The following is an 18,332-nucleotide window of genomic DNA, read 5'->3' as shown; positions in this document are numbered from 1 at the left end:
GCAGTATACACTCTATAAATAAATTCTGCCCTTCAGAAGAGTTCTTTGCTTTGATTATCTTCTCTTGCACTGCCCAAATCCCACCATTTCTCTTTACAGGCTTGCCTTCCCCCTGCTAATATATCTGCCTAGGTTTCTGTCTTCCTCTATCACTGTAAACATTCATAAACATTAAGGGACTTAACCTCATCACACCCCCATGGAATAGGAAAATATACCCATCAGACTTGGCAAGCAGTGAAGTGGAACTCAGCTCTATTCCTGACCAATGATAAGTCCTTCTGCAAGTCACTTCTCTCTTCCCATTCCCCACTGTGTAAGGGGGGGGTGATGACAATGACTTCTCTGGAAGTCTAACAGTAAAAATTGGAGACATTACACTTCTCACTTCACAAAAGGAGGTAAAGCAGAGACAAATCATTATTGGTTGAAGGGTCTGTGGCTAGAAATATCACCCCATTTTTCTAAACATGTGTCTGATATCATCAGCACAAATGTTGCATCCAACACAAGGATCTCTGTGCATCAGCTATGACACAGACAATCAATATCATTTGCTTTTCTTGTAGGCAACACTGTACAAGCAAGCCAGTGAAGGACTATACAGCTAGAGTGAAGTTCAGAATAGAGAAAATGTCAAAAGCAGCTCCCAGCTGATACCCAGGAAGATGAAAAAATGAGCAGAAAGACCAGATAAAGGTAACTACACAGCTGGCCCTTTTCTCTCATGCTTTGCACCTGAACAAAAAAAAAAAAAAAAAAAAAAAAAAAAAAAAAAAAAAAAAAAAAAAGGCAAATCACCACAGAAGTAAATACTATTGCCTCACTTTTGACAGATACCAAGTGACTTTCCAAAGGAAGTAAAGTATAAAGTAGCTAGTCACAGTACCAGTGAGAAAATCCATGTTCTGTTCCTAAAAATATATATTCACCTTGATTTCACAAACTTAAAAATGACAACAACCCTTTCCTGTATTACCAAATAAAAGCAATGCAACTTAGTTCCTTCTCCAAGCAACCACTAGCCCATGCCTCAATTCCTTCACCTACCCCTCTTCAAAGGTTTGGTGAAGACAAATGGGCTTTCCAATGTGCAACCAAGCAGCAAGCCATGAAAATCAAAAGGCTGCTTTTTGAGTAAATATGAGCTCCAAAGCCATTGTCTTATCCCACAGAGGAGATCTATGAAAATGCTTACTATAGCATATGCACAGTATTCTTTACAGCTCTGCCTCCCTGCTGACCATCAGCCCCAGGGCTCAGTCCACTTCCCATTACAATTGGCTTCACCACACCCACTGACTTGTATTGGAACTCTTTCAGGGACCCTAACTAATGAGTTTTTAAACACTTGTAGACAGAGGAGATAATTCCTCATCATTATTCTTCATAGGCAACACCAGGAAGAATGTCACTCCATTGTTCTACAGTAAAGAAACTGGAAGAAAAATCACCCCCACATTCAGAAGAGCAGCCCGAAGTTTTCTTACATGAACTGGCTGCCCCCCCAAGCTATGGGGGGTCTCACCTGAGAGTTCAGGACAGGGACCTAAAGTATGTGCAACCTTCTGAAAACATCTCTTACTCTGGCATCTCTGCAGACTAAGAGGTCCATAACCAACAGACATATAATGCTCCAAGACAGTATTCTCAAATACAACCATGGCTACTGACAGCAGCATAGAAACAGACTCACCTAAACACCATATTACTGCAGGATCTCAGTTTCCCTCATGACACGAGACTGAAATAAATAGGAACGGGAGACCTTAATAATAGTTTATATTTAAAGCTTTGCATTTGCTTTCTCTACTGACAGTTGTGTGTTCTTTTTCCTCACAAGAGAAATCTTGACCTAAACCAGTAATAAAAGACAAAAAGAAGAACAAGTAGACTTACATAATATACCTTCAGACATAAAAACATTTTAAATAAAAAACATTCCATTATGAAGCCACCTTCTCAGCAGAGATCGTAACTGCTCTGCTTTTACCCAGTGTCACTTTCAGGTGACTTTCAGGTCTATCATTTTGCAGGATGCAAAATCACATATCAAAAGAGCTTACACTTGGATGTCCAAGAAAACTTTTGAGCTACAACTGAATCCTGCCAACAGTTCATGTAAACAAAGCTCCAAATGGAAAAAGCACTAGTCTCAGTAGTAAGGTTTCTGCAGGTTTGAGCCCCAGGCACTGGCAATATAGAGCTACAGAATTTACTCATTCCACAACATCATGTACACCCACAGCATACAAAAATAGCTATTATAATACTTGTCAAAGGAACAACTCAGTGATTTTTAACTTGGTGCTCTATCTTGTTTTCTTCTTTGCTGGTTGTTAATACCCCACCCCTATAACTACATATAATTATGAGTGGGCTATTCATGTCTTACTATAACTGGTAGCACCATGAAGCATGTGAGTCAGGAATCTGAACTGCTGACTACAGCTCCTCACTAAACAAGTCTTACACACCACACATAGTAAATGGCATTCCCTATTCTCTGCTCCACCTACAAGGAAAATCAGCTTCCACTTGTGGTATCATCTCCAACTCTCCTTAAAACGCACCATCCCAAATTCCATGAAATAAGGACTCAATTATAAGCTCCAGCAAAAAGACACAGATCAACAGCTGAGGTCACAGGGAAAAAATATTTCAAGTGAGAGTTTTCTTCTCTCAGTGGCTCAATTTGAATATATTAATAAAATGATATGAAAACATTATATACAGTTTTACTAAAACTACAGACTAGACCTTTGCTTAAAAGTCATAACAATTTATGTCGTTGATCTACTATGTACAAGTTGAGAAATAGTCTCTTCATGATAAAACACTTTGTAACAGCTGGGAAGTTAACTTCAGGAAGTTTTGGGTTATTCCCTTACCTCAGCTCTCTTGCTCCACATTACTTTTTCAGCACAATGAGCCCAACCTTGTAAACCCATCAAACTAACTGCATTCAATAGCAGTCCTGTTGAAATTTAAGAGCAATATACAACTTTTATAAAGTTTCTTTGAGATTTGACTCCAGTATAGTGTATTTGAAAACAAGCCCTCGAGCTCATTCCCCCATAATTTCCTCACAAATAAAGATTTAACATCATATGCCCTTAGTGAGAAACTTTGGTCAAACAACTGTCTCATTAGAAGTTATTCAAGATGGAGCTTAAAAGCTACTGACACACACACTGCCACCCTTCCTCTCATTTTTTTAATCTCTACAGTTGTCCATTAGTCAGGAGCAATGTACCTTCTGACCTCTGACCAAAGCTATTAGAACAATTTAAACAAATATTTTGGTTACAAAGCATCAACACAGAACATTCAATAACAATAAAGGGATGAAAGAGCTGTCTTTTAGAGTCACTGTTGTGACTTCCTGACCATGTTATATTATGGAAGGTTATACTAACTTGACATCTTACTTGATTTACTATCTTCTTTTTCAATGCTTAAGAAAGAATTTGCAACATTGCAAAACCCAGAATTGTGGCACATTTTCAGTTTTTAGTGTTAATAGTTGTGTGACGACTTTAGAAAATCCATTCTGCTAACTGCAATCAAGAGAAAAGATTCAAGCTTTCCCCTCCATTTTTCTTTTCTTTCCGTAAAAGAAAGGCAGTAAATTTGAATTGGACAGGTTCAGAATTGGGCTCTGAGGAGTTTTTCCACATGCATAATATTAGGCATGCGCACAGTGCCGTGCTGATTCTGCTCATTAGAGAGTTGTTCTACATTTAAAGAAGTCTGCCTTTTGGCCAAAATGGGCAAATCAAGGGCCCTCTCAAGTCAACTGGGAGCACCTTCACTGGAATCACTGGCCATTGCTGGAGGAATACACAGGTTCTTTATGGTATTTATTGACTATATACATTTAACAAACATTCAGGAACCAAATCGTTTGAGTCGTTGACACAAAAATTATTTCATTACCTCAAACTAAAGGCACAGGGAAAATAGAGGATAGGGTCTATCTGTTTAGATGCTTACTCTCTACACTTCATGGGCTTAAGGCATAAAATGCTTTCTACAATCCCTCCAGATTTTTTTAAATGAGATTTAATATTTGCATTCTTTCTGACTGCCCGGTTATTGGTGAAATCAGGTAAAGCTGCTGTAGATTTCAAGGAAATAGATGGGTACTGTACAGGCAAAAATAACATCTTTCATTACCAAATACATCAAAAACTGGGATTTAGTCATTAGTAAAACACATTGAGCATTTTGGGAGTGATCAATAACCCAGTTTGGTGAAACTTAACTTGAAATCAGAGTTGTTTTAATAGGGTCTCTCATGTGCTTAAAACTACATACCTGTCTACGGGCTCTGCTAAATTAAGGCCCACATGCTTTTTCTAAGTTTAATGCAAATTTTATCCCATCTCACCATGTTGGGCATTTTTCTTTATCTAGATAAAAACAAAATTTGGGCCTTGTAATACAAAAAGCATCACAACACCCCTTCCACAATGCTGGAGCATATTGTCTCAGTCCTAAGAAGCATAAAAAGAGCAACAGTGTCCATCCATTTTCTCAAAGATCATTTAGTATGTTTAAGTTAATACTTTACAGAATGTCACATTTTCCGCTCTAAATTATTTAGAAAATTCCAGGTTGGAGAAGTACTCTTGTCAGACAAAAGGAATAATTTTGCTTTACTGAAGGACCTGCATCATAATACCATCTTTTACTAAAGAAGAAAACCCTAAACAATATAATTGGCATTCATGTACAAACTGCTTAAATGCTCTCAAGTTCTGCCTGACTTCAGAATAGCTGAACAGTACCTGAAGTATCTACTTCTCCATCCCAATTTGTATATTTTAAAAGGCATTAAATTATTGAATGAATCATTAGGAAAACAATTCAAATGATGTTAAACTGATAGTAATTTTGCCTCATAGGAGAGATGTGAGCATAATGTTTGCAAACAGCCAAATTCTTTTAAGATTTACACTCCATGAAGTTCAGTATCAGCCAGAGAAGAGCTACTAAATCAGGATGTACTTCAAGTACAGGTTTTGGCCCAAGACTATTTTTGGTCTTTTTCAGCTGCTTGTTTTGACAGCATCTAATCCTCCTCACACACCCACCAGCAGCCACACAATCTATCCATTTACACTTTCAAAGCAAATTGAAAATGAAACATTCTCAAATAATTACTTGCGGATGTCTGTAATACAAATCCAAAAAGTAACTGCAATTCAACTGTAGTATTTCTTAGGGAAAAGAAAGGGACAGGAGAAAAATCTTACAGAAATCCATTCAAAATGTGACTTTTTCCTACACTAATGCTCTCACCATCACCCCATAAAAATTAAAATAAAAGTAAAAATTAAATCTAACTCCCAAAGAGCTTATCTACTCTATTTCACACATTCCTATCAGAAACATAACGCAGCTTCCATGTTTAGAAGACTTTTCATTTAGTGAGTTATTACACTCCCTGGTGAAAGAACAGTAACTGAGAAGGTCTTCTGCAGGGGCACAAGGCAGAGAGGGAAGCAGGAAGGTGGGTGAAGAGGGGTAAATAGCCAGGGCTGGAACTGAAACAGTTCACCTTTGTCTGGAGAGCAGGATCACCCCCTCCAGGTTGAGGACTATGCTGAAACAGTGTGCTGCTGTGGCATGCAGTGTATTTCTCCATTCACACAGGAGAGGAACCTGGCCCACAGATGGCCTGTTCTCAGCTTTGTCAGCCACAAACAGACCTTTGAACTTTCTATTTATATAACAGTTTAGTGAGTTTAAGCCTCTTCCTGTATAACTGGCAGTTTGCTGGTTTTGCTGTAATTAGGCTACTTGTGATATATAATATAAAATAGGAAAAAAACAAGAGGCTTGTTTCTCTGCAGGAAGAAGTCTTCCTCCTTGCAACCACACAGCTAAGACAACACTGTTACCTGTTCATCTTATTTTACCTTGCCAGGTTTTGATTTACATACCTGAAGATGCATTTTTGTGCTAAGTATTTTCTCAATTTCTACTTTTTTAAAGATTGGAAGGCTGAAAAAGATTAATACCTACGACAATCAATATAATAATATAAACCAAGAATTTTTCTGCTTTTGTTTGTGCTAGTGAGGAGCATATCTTCCAGGGTGGCTGGGTCTTTGTTGGGTTTTGTTGTTTCCCAGCTGCTGATTAATGACACCACCTTACTCTGTAAGCAGGTTCAAATCTAGCCACATGGTCCCAGGCCACAGCAAGATTTCATTTACTTGGTTACCACAGACAAGCATGGAAAATGATTTAAAAGATGAAATTTGATTTTTAACAGAAAGTGGTCCCCTTGGTGCACACAGGCATTCAAGCTTTTCATTATATCCATCTCCCTTTCTTTCTCCCTCATAGAGTGGCTCATATGAAATGCAAGCCCAGGTGAACACTTCTTATTCATCCAGGAATCATAGCAGACATCAGCTTTGGCCCATTCATCTCATCCTGAGTTTACACTTACCTAAACTGTTTTGGGTATTTTTCAGTTTTTTTCAAGGCTGGCAAAACATCAACAAGGATATTCATGGCCTCATTTTACACATTTTACCCCAGTGTTAACACAAACCCCCACACCAACTCTCAGCTACCTTCCTAATCACATTCTCAACAAAGGGTCAATGAAACATCTCATTCTTGTACTATTTGATCTCTCCTAATATGGGAAACTAAAGGGCTGATTTGCAGTTTGTATCATCAAGATAAAGCTCCCACTAATCATGCAGAAGGCCAGGTGAGAATTTCAGCACATGTGCAGTGGCACTGCACACTGTAACAATCACAGCTCTTGACAAAATATGTTTCAAGAAGTGACACAAAAATGTACCTCCATTGGAGGTGGGGGGAAATTAACTGTATTTTTCCCATCAACAAGCAGCTTTCACAAAGTCACTTCCTGGTATAAAGGCAAGGCAAAGAAAGTTTACCTTTACATCTTTTCATCAGATTAAAAAAAAAATCTGCTCAAACTATAAATATTTTTTTAATATATTTCTCAGGCTAACGATGTTTCTATTGTACTTTGCATACAGATAATACAAACACCCACACACAGAGTAGGCCTGAGCATGCCTTCTTGGTGATTGCAGCACAGATTAGAAGTTTTGGGTTTGCAAGGAATGCAGAAGAGGGTCCCTAATTGCCTTATAAATGCTTGTGAAACACGTTTTACAAAGGCCAGCTCACAGGCAGAAGGAGGACAGCTTCAAAATAAGAAGCAACAATTCACGCATCATGCTATATGTCCTTATTTGCAAATATTACAAAGCAAGCACACCATATTGGATACACAGACAAAATTAATAAATCTTGATGGATGTGCATGCATATTCCTGGGTGTGTGGCAATGATGTATGTATAACACATTACATACATACACGTGTTTGTGGACACAGGAGCTAAATTTAACTCTCTGTAAGCTATGCAACTACTTGTCAGAGACGAAAATATTTACATGTATAATAAAATACATGTCACATTTGTGTAGACATGTAGATTATGTACCCACATCTTATATATGCACTTACACATACTAATTGGATTGCTAAAAGCTAAATGCAACTTGATCTCTGCAGTGTGTGTGAATGCCTGTGCCACATAGAGAGTTTGAGCAGATATCAAACTGTTTGAAACGGTCAAAGTAAAAATGTTCTCTCCTCGTGAACCCTAAAACCACTAAAAACAATACATTTCACAGTACAAACAACAGCAAATCGAATTTTAGAATGAGAGTCAATATATTCATATTTTATGGAAAAACCGAAGCACGAGAGTTCCCTTCTTTCTGATGCACATCTATAAATCCACATAAAATCATAGTCAAATGAAAGTAAGTTATTAAGCAAACATTAAAACTCAATACCTATAAATGCTTAGTATTTGAACTACACCCACATATTGGGTTGTAACAGCTTCTATTAAATTAATGTTACCCACATTATAAATTAGGCAAATTGTATGCAAATATTATTTGAGTGGTAATACGGTGGTTATCAGTTGCTTGCAAAATAAATTAGTGTAGCAGAGTAAAGATAGCGTAGTAGAAGCATAATATTTAATTGAGCACTAATTTTATTGTGATTATTACTTTTAAATAACAACAGCATGATTATTAAAAAGATGTAATACAATGGATTATGCGGTGCTGATAAAACATGCACATGATCCAAAATGCCTGCTTACAGATTAATATTGATATAGTGTAATTTATGGTTGTGAGGATTTACTCCCAATTACTGTAAAATGGAACGTGACAGGTATTTGGTTCTGATTACTATGGATTTGCAAGTATAGCTGTTAGACCGTGTTTGGCAAAATGATAGTTATTAACAAGATATATTACCTTTTTCCTAGACATACCTTTATATTATCAACAAAGTAAAGTAAACCCTCTGCAAAACACGAGGTCCAAATGCACATACATACACAGGTATAATCTGTGTGGCATTTAGAGATTAGGATCACAAAATACAGTATTTTAGTCTCTTTCTTCCTTGGCAAACTGCACTCCAGCCTAAAAGCATTTAACAAAGCAGCACCCAACCTCTGAATTTCCCCATGCATAGTTAAGGAATTATATTCGCTAAATTGAAAAGTAAAGAAAGAGCCAATAAAACCAGCCAAAGAATAAGCATAATCTCATTAACCAACCACAGAAGTGACTAAATACCTACCCAAATCCTAACTTTCCCAGCTACTTATCACCCATCAAAAATTCCTTAACATCCACTTTGATAACAAGTTTACAATGCACTTAAACAGATGCACCGACCTTTTTAAGGTGTGCACCTATTTACAGAGGAATATAAACCTATGTTTCCACTCTTAAAATAAATGGAAGAAAAGGAAAAATGAGACAGAGACGGGCAGGAAAAAAAAAAAAAGACCTGTTATAATATCACAGGTACTGATCTTCCCACTTCCAAAACTAACTTCAATAACGCTTCATCTAGAATAGGAAACCAGCATAACCAGCAATAGAAGCCCCCACACCGATCAGAGCTACAGCCGAACTGTGCCACACAGCGAAACTACAGTTGCGGTTCTCCCCGTGAAAGGAACATTGTCAGTGACAGCAGTAAACACAACATTAGCGAAGCCGCGATCCCGGGGAACATCGCCGCCCCTGCTCGGAAGGGGGCTGCCACCGCTGATCGCAGCCGGCACCCGGCACCTCTCGGCGCTGCCCTGCGGGCCAACTTCGCCCCCCGCCGCCGCGCTCCGAGCGCTGCTCCCCAGCCGGGGCCGGCGGCGCGGGCGCGGAGCGTGGCTGGAGCCGGCCGGCACCGGCTGCCCCGGCCGGCCCCGCTGCCCGCGGGCGCAGCGCGGACCCGCTCCCCGCTGGCACCGGGTGCTGCGCCCCTCAACAAAGGCTACGGCACCGGGGGAAGCGAGCAGGGAAGGGTAGGAAGGAGGCAGCTGGAAGAAGGAGAGGGGTGGAGAGACGGGGAGGGGAGGTGGTGCGGGGTGGGGGGGGAGAAACCAAAACCAAAAAAAAAAACCCACCACCCGAAAAAACCTACCACTGCTGCTCTAAGTCCCAGTCCCTGAAAAAGTCGAATAGGTCCATAACGATGTGGTGGGGAGACTCAGAGAAGTGGTGCCCCCTTCCCCGCCCCGCAGAGCCGAGCCGAGCCGGCGCGGCTATTGCTGGCCGGCCCGCATGGGCAGCGGCGCCGCGGGGAGCGGCGGCCGCCGCGGGGCCGCGCGGAGCCGCCCGGGGTGGCGGAGCGCCGCCGCCGCCGCCAGCAGCGCGGCGCGGCTGTGCCCGGCTGGGAGAGGCAGCACAGCGGCGGCGGCGGCCCGGCGCACACACACACAGACGGGCGGGCAGGCTGCCTCGCACACCGCGAGGGGAGGAGCCGGGGCGGCCCGAAGCCGCGGCATGGAGCTGCCGCGGCAGCACCGCCGGGATCCGGCGGAGCGGCGAGCCCCCGCCGGGAGCGCGGGGAAGTTTAACTGGAAGGAGGAACTGCGGGGACGCGGGGAGCGGCGCGGCTTCGAGCCTGCGGGAGATCTAGAGAGGCCTGGCTGGGGTCGGAGAGGGGGAGAGGGAAGGGAGAATAGGGGAGAGAATTAAAGAGGAAAAAAAAAAAAAATAAAAGCCACACACACAAAACCAGACACATCTAATCCTATCATTTAATTGCCAAAGCCAGCTCCTGCTGGCTGTGTGGTCAAACCTGCCTGCACGGACATGGCAAGGCCAGAGCTCCGGGTCAGCTGCACTGGGAGATGCAGGATGGCAGGCAAGGGTCAGAGCAGAGTCAGGCTTGGGCAGCCCAGGAAGGCTGGGTGAAAAAGGCCCTCATGAGGTCTGGATCCAGGGAAGCACCTCACTCTCCCACTGGGATGATGACACTTCCCACTTGCCCTGCGATGGGCAGTGGCACAGCTCACCTACGGGAATTAGTCAGGACATTGGTCAGAGGCATCCCAGAGCTCCCTACAGAACCCACCCCACTTCCCCACCAATCCCAGGGAGAAGCTAAACACAAATCCCAGGCTGCCCCTACACATAAGCAGAAAGGGGCCCACTGCTCCCTCCATCCCCTAAATGAAATTATTCTCTACCCAGATTCACACTTTCATATCTGGATTGCCTTCGTAACAGTAACCAATATCTTATGACTTTTCACATCCATTTTACACTTATAATACTTCAAATATATGTACCCACTGAGCAAACAAGCACATACATTGGTTTTGCAAAGACAAGACCAAAGCCATTTTCATTTTTACTCCAGTCTTCCACAGAACCAATCACTCCCTGAACATCTCTGCATGCCAGCAAGTCTTGAAGGACTTGGTGAAGTTTGAAATGGCCCTTATTTTGGTGAGGTCCTGTCTCCACAGCTGTGTCCCAGCCCCAGGAGAGTCAACACAGCTGGTCACAGCAGCCAGTTCTGCCACCACAGACAAGGCTCTAGTGAACCCTCTGGCAGAAACATCAGGTGCACACAGCATTTCCTTTCTTGCATCTGTTTTCATCACTGACTCAAACACACTACTCTGTCCTTAAAGCTTTAAAATATCATGAGTTGGGCCCCTCTCTCCACTTATTTTAGTGTCATTGTTGGTTTTAAAGGCCCCATTCAAAATCCTAATTTGTGGCCAATACTTTAGACCAACATGGGAGGTGGAGTCACATTTTCAAAATTTCACATTTCTCCAGACATAGGTACAGAGAGGTTTTTTTTTTTTTTTTAACAAACCATTACTATTAATAAAACTAAAAGCCTAGTCTGTCATCTAATCACTTACATTCAATATCTTGCCTATTTTCAGTGCATTGAACTTCAACCATTAAACTCAAACAACTTACTAAAAGCACTGGGACTCACAAAAGGTGGCAGTTCTGCTTCCTGTTTTCTCAGAGGCTCTTTTGGCTGCCAGCTGGTCACCCTTGCACCCAAGCAGTCTGCAAGAGGCCAAGGGCTCTTACCGAATAGAAAGAAAAATCACTTCCCAGGTATAAGCACCTTCACTTTCTTAAAGCAAACCCTTTACAATTTTTCAGAAACTAGTGAAAGATACACAGAACAGATCCTGAAAAGGCTTTCAGAACTCTTTCCAGGAAAGGAGTGGGAGATCCTTCATCACCAAGCAAACCTGCTGTCCCCATGACGTACCAGACGTAATGGATCTCCTCAGAAATTGCATGTTTGGTACCTGGAGCTCCCCAAGCACCCTCTGCCCTCAGGTCTGTGACAAAGTTTGCAAATGAAGCAGCTTTTTACTGTCAGTTTCAAATCACTTTTCGTAGTCAGTTTCAAACCCTCAAGGATGCACTTGAGTGTCACCACTGGGGACACCCAGACCATGCTCCTCTGGAGCCCTGTGCCGGACACACATCTGTTACCACAGGGGTGGAGGGACAGTGCTGCGCCCAGCCCTCTCCCCAGGGACACAGCAGCCACACTTGGCTACACATGACCTGGACACACAGCAGTGGAGCACGAGCTGGCCTGCTCACCGAGGCCTGGCCTACAGGAGCGAAGGGTTGTGGGGACATGTTGGGGTGTAGCCGCTCCCCCAGTGCCCGGCTGCTGGCACGGGGATCCGGCACCCTCCACAAGGCCCCGGCTCACATAAGCAAACACAAGCATGAGGCTGTCCCAGCTCCGGCTGCACACAGCAAAGGGTTCATTTACCCGAACTGCCAGGAATAGAAAATTCAGCTGCCCTCAGTGTGACCTCTTTTACAGTTATAGTGGGAAATACAACTGCAGTTCCCAGCACCTGCAACAGCTCAGAACGGGGATAATAAGATCAGCAAGGCCTCCTGGCCCTGTGCACTGCGGCCTGGCCCCGCAGCCTGCTACAAAGGGGAGTGCTGGCTCAGCACGGGTCAGGCTCTGCTTCTGCCGACCAGGCTGCAGGCGGGAGCCCGGCTGCCATTCCACCGGCCCTGCCCTGTGCCAGCCGCCCTGCCCGGCCTGCTCGACAAGCCCAGAGCCGCCTTCCTGGCAAGATGCTCCTCGTGGGTGGCTTGGGCAGTTGTCTCCATTTAGGGTTAGAGGAGAAGGAGTCCTGCCTCCTGCCGGAATCTCCCTCTGATGAAGGCACAAATGCCTAGACCGCTCTGGTGGCTGCTGTGGCTGAGGCGTGGGTGGACTCACAACTGAAAACACTGCGCAGCTATTGGAGCTGCTGGGCTTGCACCAAAACAGTCAAACCTCCCACCTCCTTCATCAGGTTCAGCAGCAAACAGTGGAGAAGAGAGTTTGAAGCAGGGAAGGGACATCCTAGCCTCATCCTTTCTCTTTCAAACCTACCTACATCCCTTGATAATCTCCTTACCCAAAGCACTTTTGTAATCTGCATGCAAAGGAACATACAAAGGCAATGAGGAAAGTGTGAGCTAGTAACAAGGGCTGGTGTGGTGCTCCAAAGGCCAGGGTGCAGCTGCCACCACCTGCCCCAATGTCCCTGTTCCTGAAGGAGGAGAGATAAGACTGTTCATGGTGGGTCAGGTGAGACAGGCTGAGGCCAGCAGTCCACAGCCACAGAGGCACAAGTTAACTGAACTGCACCCCTTGTGAGACAACACAGAAACCTTTTCTGCTGAGAACACTCCATTTTAGCCAAAGAAAAGCTTATTTTCCCCCAAAACAAGAATAATGAAATCACAGTTTTCTATCCAGAAAATGTTAATGGAAAATTTGTGCCCAGCTATGAATACAGATTGGAGATATTTGGATTTCTGAGGAAAGGAAGGTCAAGTCATTTTCACAGTGTGAAAAATGAAGCTAACAGAGTTCATATTTCTCTGTGAAGCAATGATTGACTTTTCTTTCTGTGCCTCATTCATACAGCACTAAACATGTATAGAGAACAAACTTACACCTTAGATAAAGCACACAGATTACATTAATACATTGAAAATTAAGTTAATATTAGCATCTATTTGAAGGTAGGTACAAGAATATTTAGTTCAACTCTGTGAGAACAGGCAGGAGTTGGCATAAATCTTATGTATCCTAAAGCTACCATATCACAAAAAAAAAAAATCACCATTGAGATGTGCATATGTAAAGTAGGAACCCATCATGTTCTACCTCTATGGCTAAATCTCCTCTTTGGAAGTACATAAGCATTTTAGTTACTTAAAGGATGTTGTTACTCATTTTCAAGTGTGTGTGTATAGGCAATCTTTATTTTCCTACCATCTTAATTGTAATTATCAACTCCGCGCTGCCTGAGCAATTCATTTAACTGTGCAGAACTATTCTTATTAGAGTTGCTACTCCTATTTTATGAAACAAGATTAATTTAAAACAATAATCACTTCTAGAAATATATTGATAATGTATTCTTGCTGTAAGTAGTGGGAATGTTTTCATGTCCTGTTGAATAATCCTTCCTTCAGTAAGTTTCTCTAGACTCCTTTAGGAAACATGGCATTTTTGTTATAGTGGAGTTCATAATGGCAAACTCTTACATATCTTATGTTAGGATGTGTCCATAGCTACCTGCCAGGACACACTGAGTTTCACCACACTCTGATCCTATAAGGCTCACAGTGGATATTATAAGGTCCCACAATGATTAGATGTGAATTGGCCATAGGGGTTTTCAACTCCCTGTTTTGTTACTTCTCTGTTTCTCAACCATGTGTTCCCAAAAGCCCCAGGAATGCCATTCAGGTGGTGAGAAAATCCTCCCTGACACAGGTTACAAACTAATGCTTTCAAGAGATGCACATTGATAGCTCAGCAGTTGTGCTAGAAGTGCTTTGGTGCTTAGACTGTGACACTGTGACCCTACCTGACCAAGGCACAGCTCCACTCAGTGTTTTGCCACTGTCAGAAAAATGAAGAGGAAAAAAGGCAACAGCAATAAGATTCCTATTTATTGCTGTCAAACAGCACATTAGCCAGGCAGCTCTTAAAACACTGTCAGGATAGTCTGAACTTTGAAAACCAGACAAGACAGAGGCTGTAGTCAAATACTCCAATAAAGTAACTTCAGAAACAAGTAACCAAGAAGATCTACTGGAAAGCAGATGCAAATCAGCTGTGAAAAGCAAAAGGGAGAATTACAGAACTAGGAATTTGGAGGGCACCACTGGCCAAAAGTACAGAGGCTTTATGAGAAAAAAATCAGAACCAACTTGACTTTCAAGTAGACATTTCATTAATTAATTAGAATCATCACTGTTTGATCTTTCTCTGCCATCCATCCCCCATCCTTTTCCTTTCTTTTTTTCTTGTTTTGACATTTATGACCAATGCTTTGTTTTGCACGATTTAAAGCAGCTGGCGATCTTCTTCTAAGATTTAAGGAACAAAACTTTATGTCATGATTACCAACTGATTGTGAACAATGGGTCATAGGGAGCAGTTGAAGAGTTGGCCATGTGTTGCAATCCTTCCCTTTAACCAAACCAATTGCTTAGAGCTTTAGCATGGCTCTCATCTCCTAGCCTGGCACACAGAAACAATCCCTGTAGTAGCTTTAACCAATTACACAACCATATGTTCCCTATGAGTGGAACTAAAGGTCACACACAGTGTAAAATAAAACTACCAAACCAACTTTGAAACACAAACACAGCCAGAAAATTGAAGTCCAAAAGCATGGTAAAAAGGCTTTTCACATCAAGTTTCCTTCTTTCTGCCATGTTGCTTTCAAAAGGCAGAAGCACTTTACAGCAATGATGTCTGTACATAAGCTGCTGAAGTACTGTCTTGTCTTCAGTGATTTTTATGATGATATTCTCTAATGCACTTTACAGAAATGTAACACTAGGCAAAGCTTCATTTTTATGAAGGAAACAAAAAGAATAATATATGGCACATAGCATTAGCACGGAGGTGGAATATCAGACAACAAAAAGCTGATCTTGTTTCCTTTCTCTTTTCCCCCTTTCTTCTTTTATTCTGATCACTGTGTTATGTTCATCCTTTTAAACCTCAGTTTTCTGGTCACCCTATTTTCCTATGTGAGGAAAATAAGGCTTTCCTGTCTTCTATTAACATTAGAACATGGTATCTCTAGCAAACATATTCAGATCAGATCCTGTAGCTGTTCAGGATTAACCACAAGGGACATAATTCAAGAAACAGCTTGGGTATTTGTCTAGATATTTAATACCAAACAAAGGAATTTGATAAATACAAAACACTAAAAAGTGCAAATACTATCCACATACATAAAATTGTCCATGTGTACAGTGAAGAGGGCAGACAAAACTGAAACTCAGAAGAAGAGACTTTCCCCCAAGAGGAAGTTGATAAATACTTACTGTTTCTTTTCTAGTAAAACAAAAAAATTATGTCAAATTAATTGCAGGGTCCTTGTCTTTTCACAAATACATTCCCAGTGAAGGTACCTGCTGTTTTTGTTCACAAATTTGTTCGATTTCACAGTATTTTTGGAGCATTTTACAGGTGCATTGGGGCAGGCAGAGGGGAGGCAATAGGCTTGAGTCAGTTGCAAGAAAAACAGAAGCGTCAGCTTTCCATGGGGAGACACAGCCCATGAACGCAGCATCCTCCAAATATTTTGGCCATTAATGGATAGATCCTATAGACATGTTACCTTCTAGTTTGCTATGATGTGACAAAAGTTATGGTATAGAATACACCTTTAGGCTATCTGCTCACATATCCATTTGACAAACTCAAGCACTGCATGATCATCAGTGGTTGTGGGTGTTCATACCCGCCCAGCATCTTATCAGAAACAAAAGCTAGTTCTGACTTAGTAGACAAGAGCACAGAACTCCCCATCTGCACTCCTCCTAAGCCCTGGAGGACCTGGTGCAACTGGTGCTCAATACAGAAATAGCATCAGGATTAGAGCATCTGAGATGGTCCGTCAAAGGCCTTTGAGAGGTCTTGGAAAGGTTCTGCTAAGAACAGTGCAAGACCATTGCAGCAATTTCTTTTCATTCAAGAGATGAATGTCTGGCATATTTATTTCATAAAGTGAGAACCAGTATCCCAAACAAATAGCTAGAATGAGTATTATTCAGTCTTTTTCCTGGCAAACAGCTTAAACGACCATGTCTTGCTTTTCTGGGAAACCTGCCAGGTGAGCTTTGAAAGGATTGTAGTGCTGACGGCAGAGTCTGGAGGGCTCGTTCCATGCACTAACCAGAGGTCTGCTAAAATAATCAGGAGGAGGAGGCAAGGCCTTCATCCTGCACAGGAGAGGGCTGGAGCATAATGGCATTGCCGCAGGGAAACCAAGAAGGCTGTTAAGCTCACTGGGGCACGGACTGTCTTTTACCATGTGTTTGCACAGCTCTAGCACTGAGGCACCCCAGAGTAAAGTCTTTAAAATGGTTAAATGACTTATGCTCTTAAAATCTAGTTCCAAAACTGAGTAGTATAACTTCCATTTACTCCCCTCATTGGGTCTGGGGTGCAATTCCGCTCCCACTTGCCTTTTTTTCCCTCATTCCTGAGAAAAAATTATTGCCTAGTCACTTACCTGGTTCATTTGTGACTCTGCTGCTTACAGTGACTGTGCCTCATGAAATTATCTCCACAGCTAGAAGAGGGGGTGGCACCAAATGATGTTTTATCATTTTGTGATGTCACCACATTTACTGAAAATTAAATTTTGAGGAAAAAGGTGAATAGCCAAACAGAATTCTAAAATCAGAATTAACACAAGCTACATAATAAAGAGCTGCCAAGTGAAAAATTTGCTACTGTGACTTACATAGTGAACTGATTTAAATGACCTAATTTAGAAAAATGCATTTTAGAATGTCATTCTGTCCGTGTGGAAAACTGGTGCTGTAAGAGTCAGTAATCATCAACCTTTTGATAGTATTAATGTGAATTTTCCTATTATATAGTATAGATTATTAGCTGTTTCATCCCCAAGGAAAACACTGATATTGACAAAGGAAGAATTTCAGTTTGAGTGGAAAAGCCATACTTGGCAAGGAGTTTAAAAGCAGAATAGTATTTATGTAAATATAATGAGATTATAGCTGATCTCCTTGATGCTATTCTTCCATCAAATGATGGAATCATTAGAAACGTATCTGAACAATGCTAAAATAGCTAATATTGAAAGGAAACCTTACAGCCAGCTACACTGAGACAACACCTGAAAAGCCTATTGTCCACTCGTGAATAGATAACTCTTTGTACATGGTGACTAAAATCAGAGTTTGTTACAGATAACAGTGCAAATCACCAAGGAGCAGCTGGTGGAAGAATTGACCTAAGTGATGACAGACTCTTATATTGCTTGTTCACTCTGTTTGAAAACCCAGAAATAAAAACTGAGGCAAATGATGTATTTCTGTAATGCAACTGAAACATGGTATTCATGAGTATACCATATTTATGTTTTTTAAAAGGTAGAAGAACAATATTGCACCACTACACCCAGTTACAAGAGCAAGTAACCAAGTCAGTGGTCATACTTGGAAATTAGTTTCAGGCTCCTGGTAGACATCAAAAAAAAGTCAATCAAGAGCAGAACTGCCAATTGCCAGCATAAGGGTATTAAAAATAGAGAACAATATCTATCACTCCAATTGTAACCTTAAAATTGCATAACACATCATTGTTAGGAGAAAAAAAAAATCAACCACAGACCAATGTAGTCAAGAGACTGATTATTTGACTGAGGAAAAAATTAGTATACTATGCATAGAGAGGTTTCTTTTTGGATTACAGTGACAAATGCTTCCTGATCTTTCTAAGACCTGCGCACATTTGCTGATGCTTCATTCAACAGCCCTTACAAGAAGCAAAAATTTTCTTAAGTAGGTGCTTGAAACTGCATTGGCATTTTTAGAGGAAAATCAAAACAGTTCCTTTGGTCCTGGTTTGTGAATGTAGTTTCAAGCATAAAAG

The 18,332-nt window shown here is 41.7% G+C and overlaps 1 protein-coding gene across 5 annotated transcripts in view; it reads right to left on the bottom strand.

Moving 5' to 3' along the window:
* Positions 1-18,332, bottom strand: part of AFF2 (ALF transcription elongation factor 2) — a 359,241-nt gene that overhangs the window by 323,865 nt on the left and 17,044 nt on the right. For 4 of the 5 annotated variants that reach the window (XM_053955492.1, XM_053955495.1, XM_053955493.1 and 1 more), the window contains exon 1: positions 9,525-9,621. The exons of the other annotated variant lie outside the window; for it this stretch is intronic. In XM_053955492.1, coding sequence (XP_053811467.1) covers positions 9,525-9,571 — 47 coding nt within the window. In that variant the 5' untranslated portion in view covers positions 9,572-9,621. Of the gene's footprint in view, positions 1-9,524; positions 9,622-18,332 lie in introns of those variants that run through there. 5 annotated transcript variants of the gene reach the window in all.

Source organism: Vidua chalybeata, chromosome 14 (assembly GCF_026979565.1).
Source record: "Vidua chalybeata isolate OUT-0048 chromosome 14, bVidCha1 merged haplotype, whole genome shotgun sequence".
In the NCBI taxonomy this organism is placed as follows: domain Eukaryota; kingdom Metazoa; phylum Chordata; class Aves; order Passeriformes; family Viduidae; genus Vidua; species Vidua chalybeata.
This window is presented reverse-complemented; position numbering and strand designations above follow the sequence as displayed.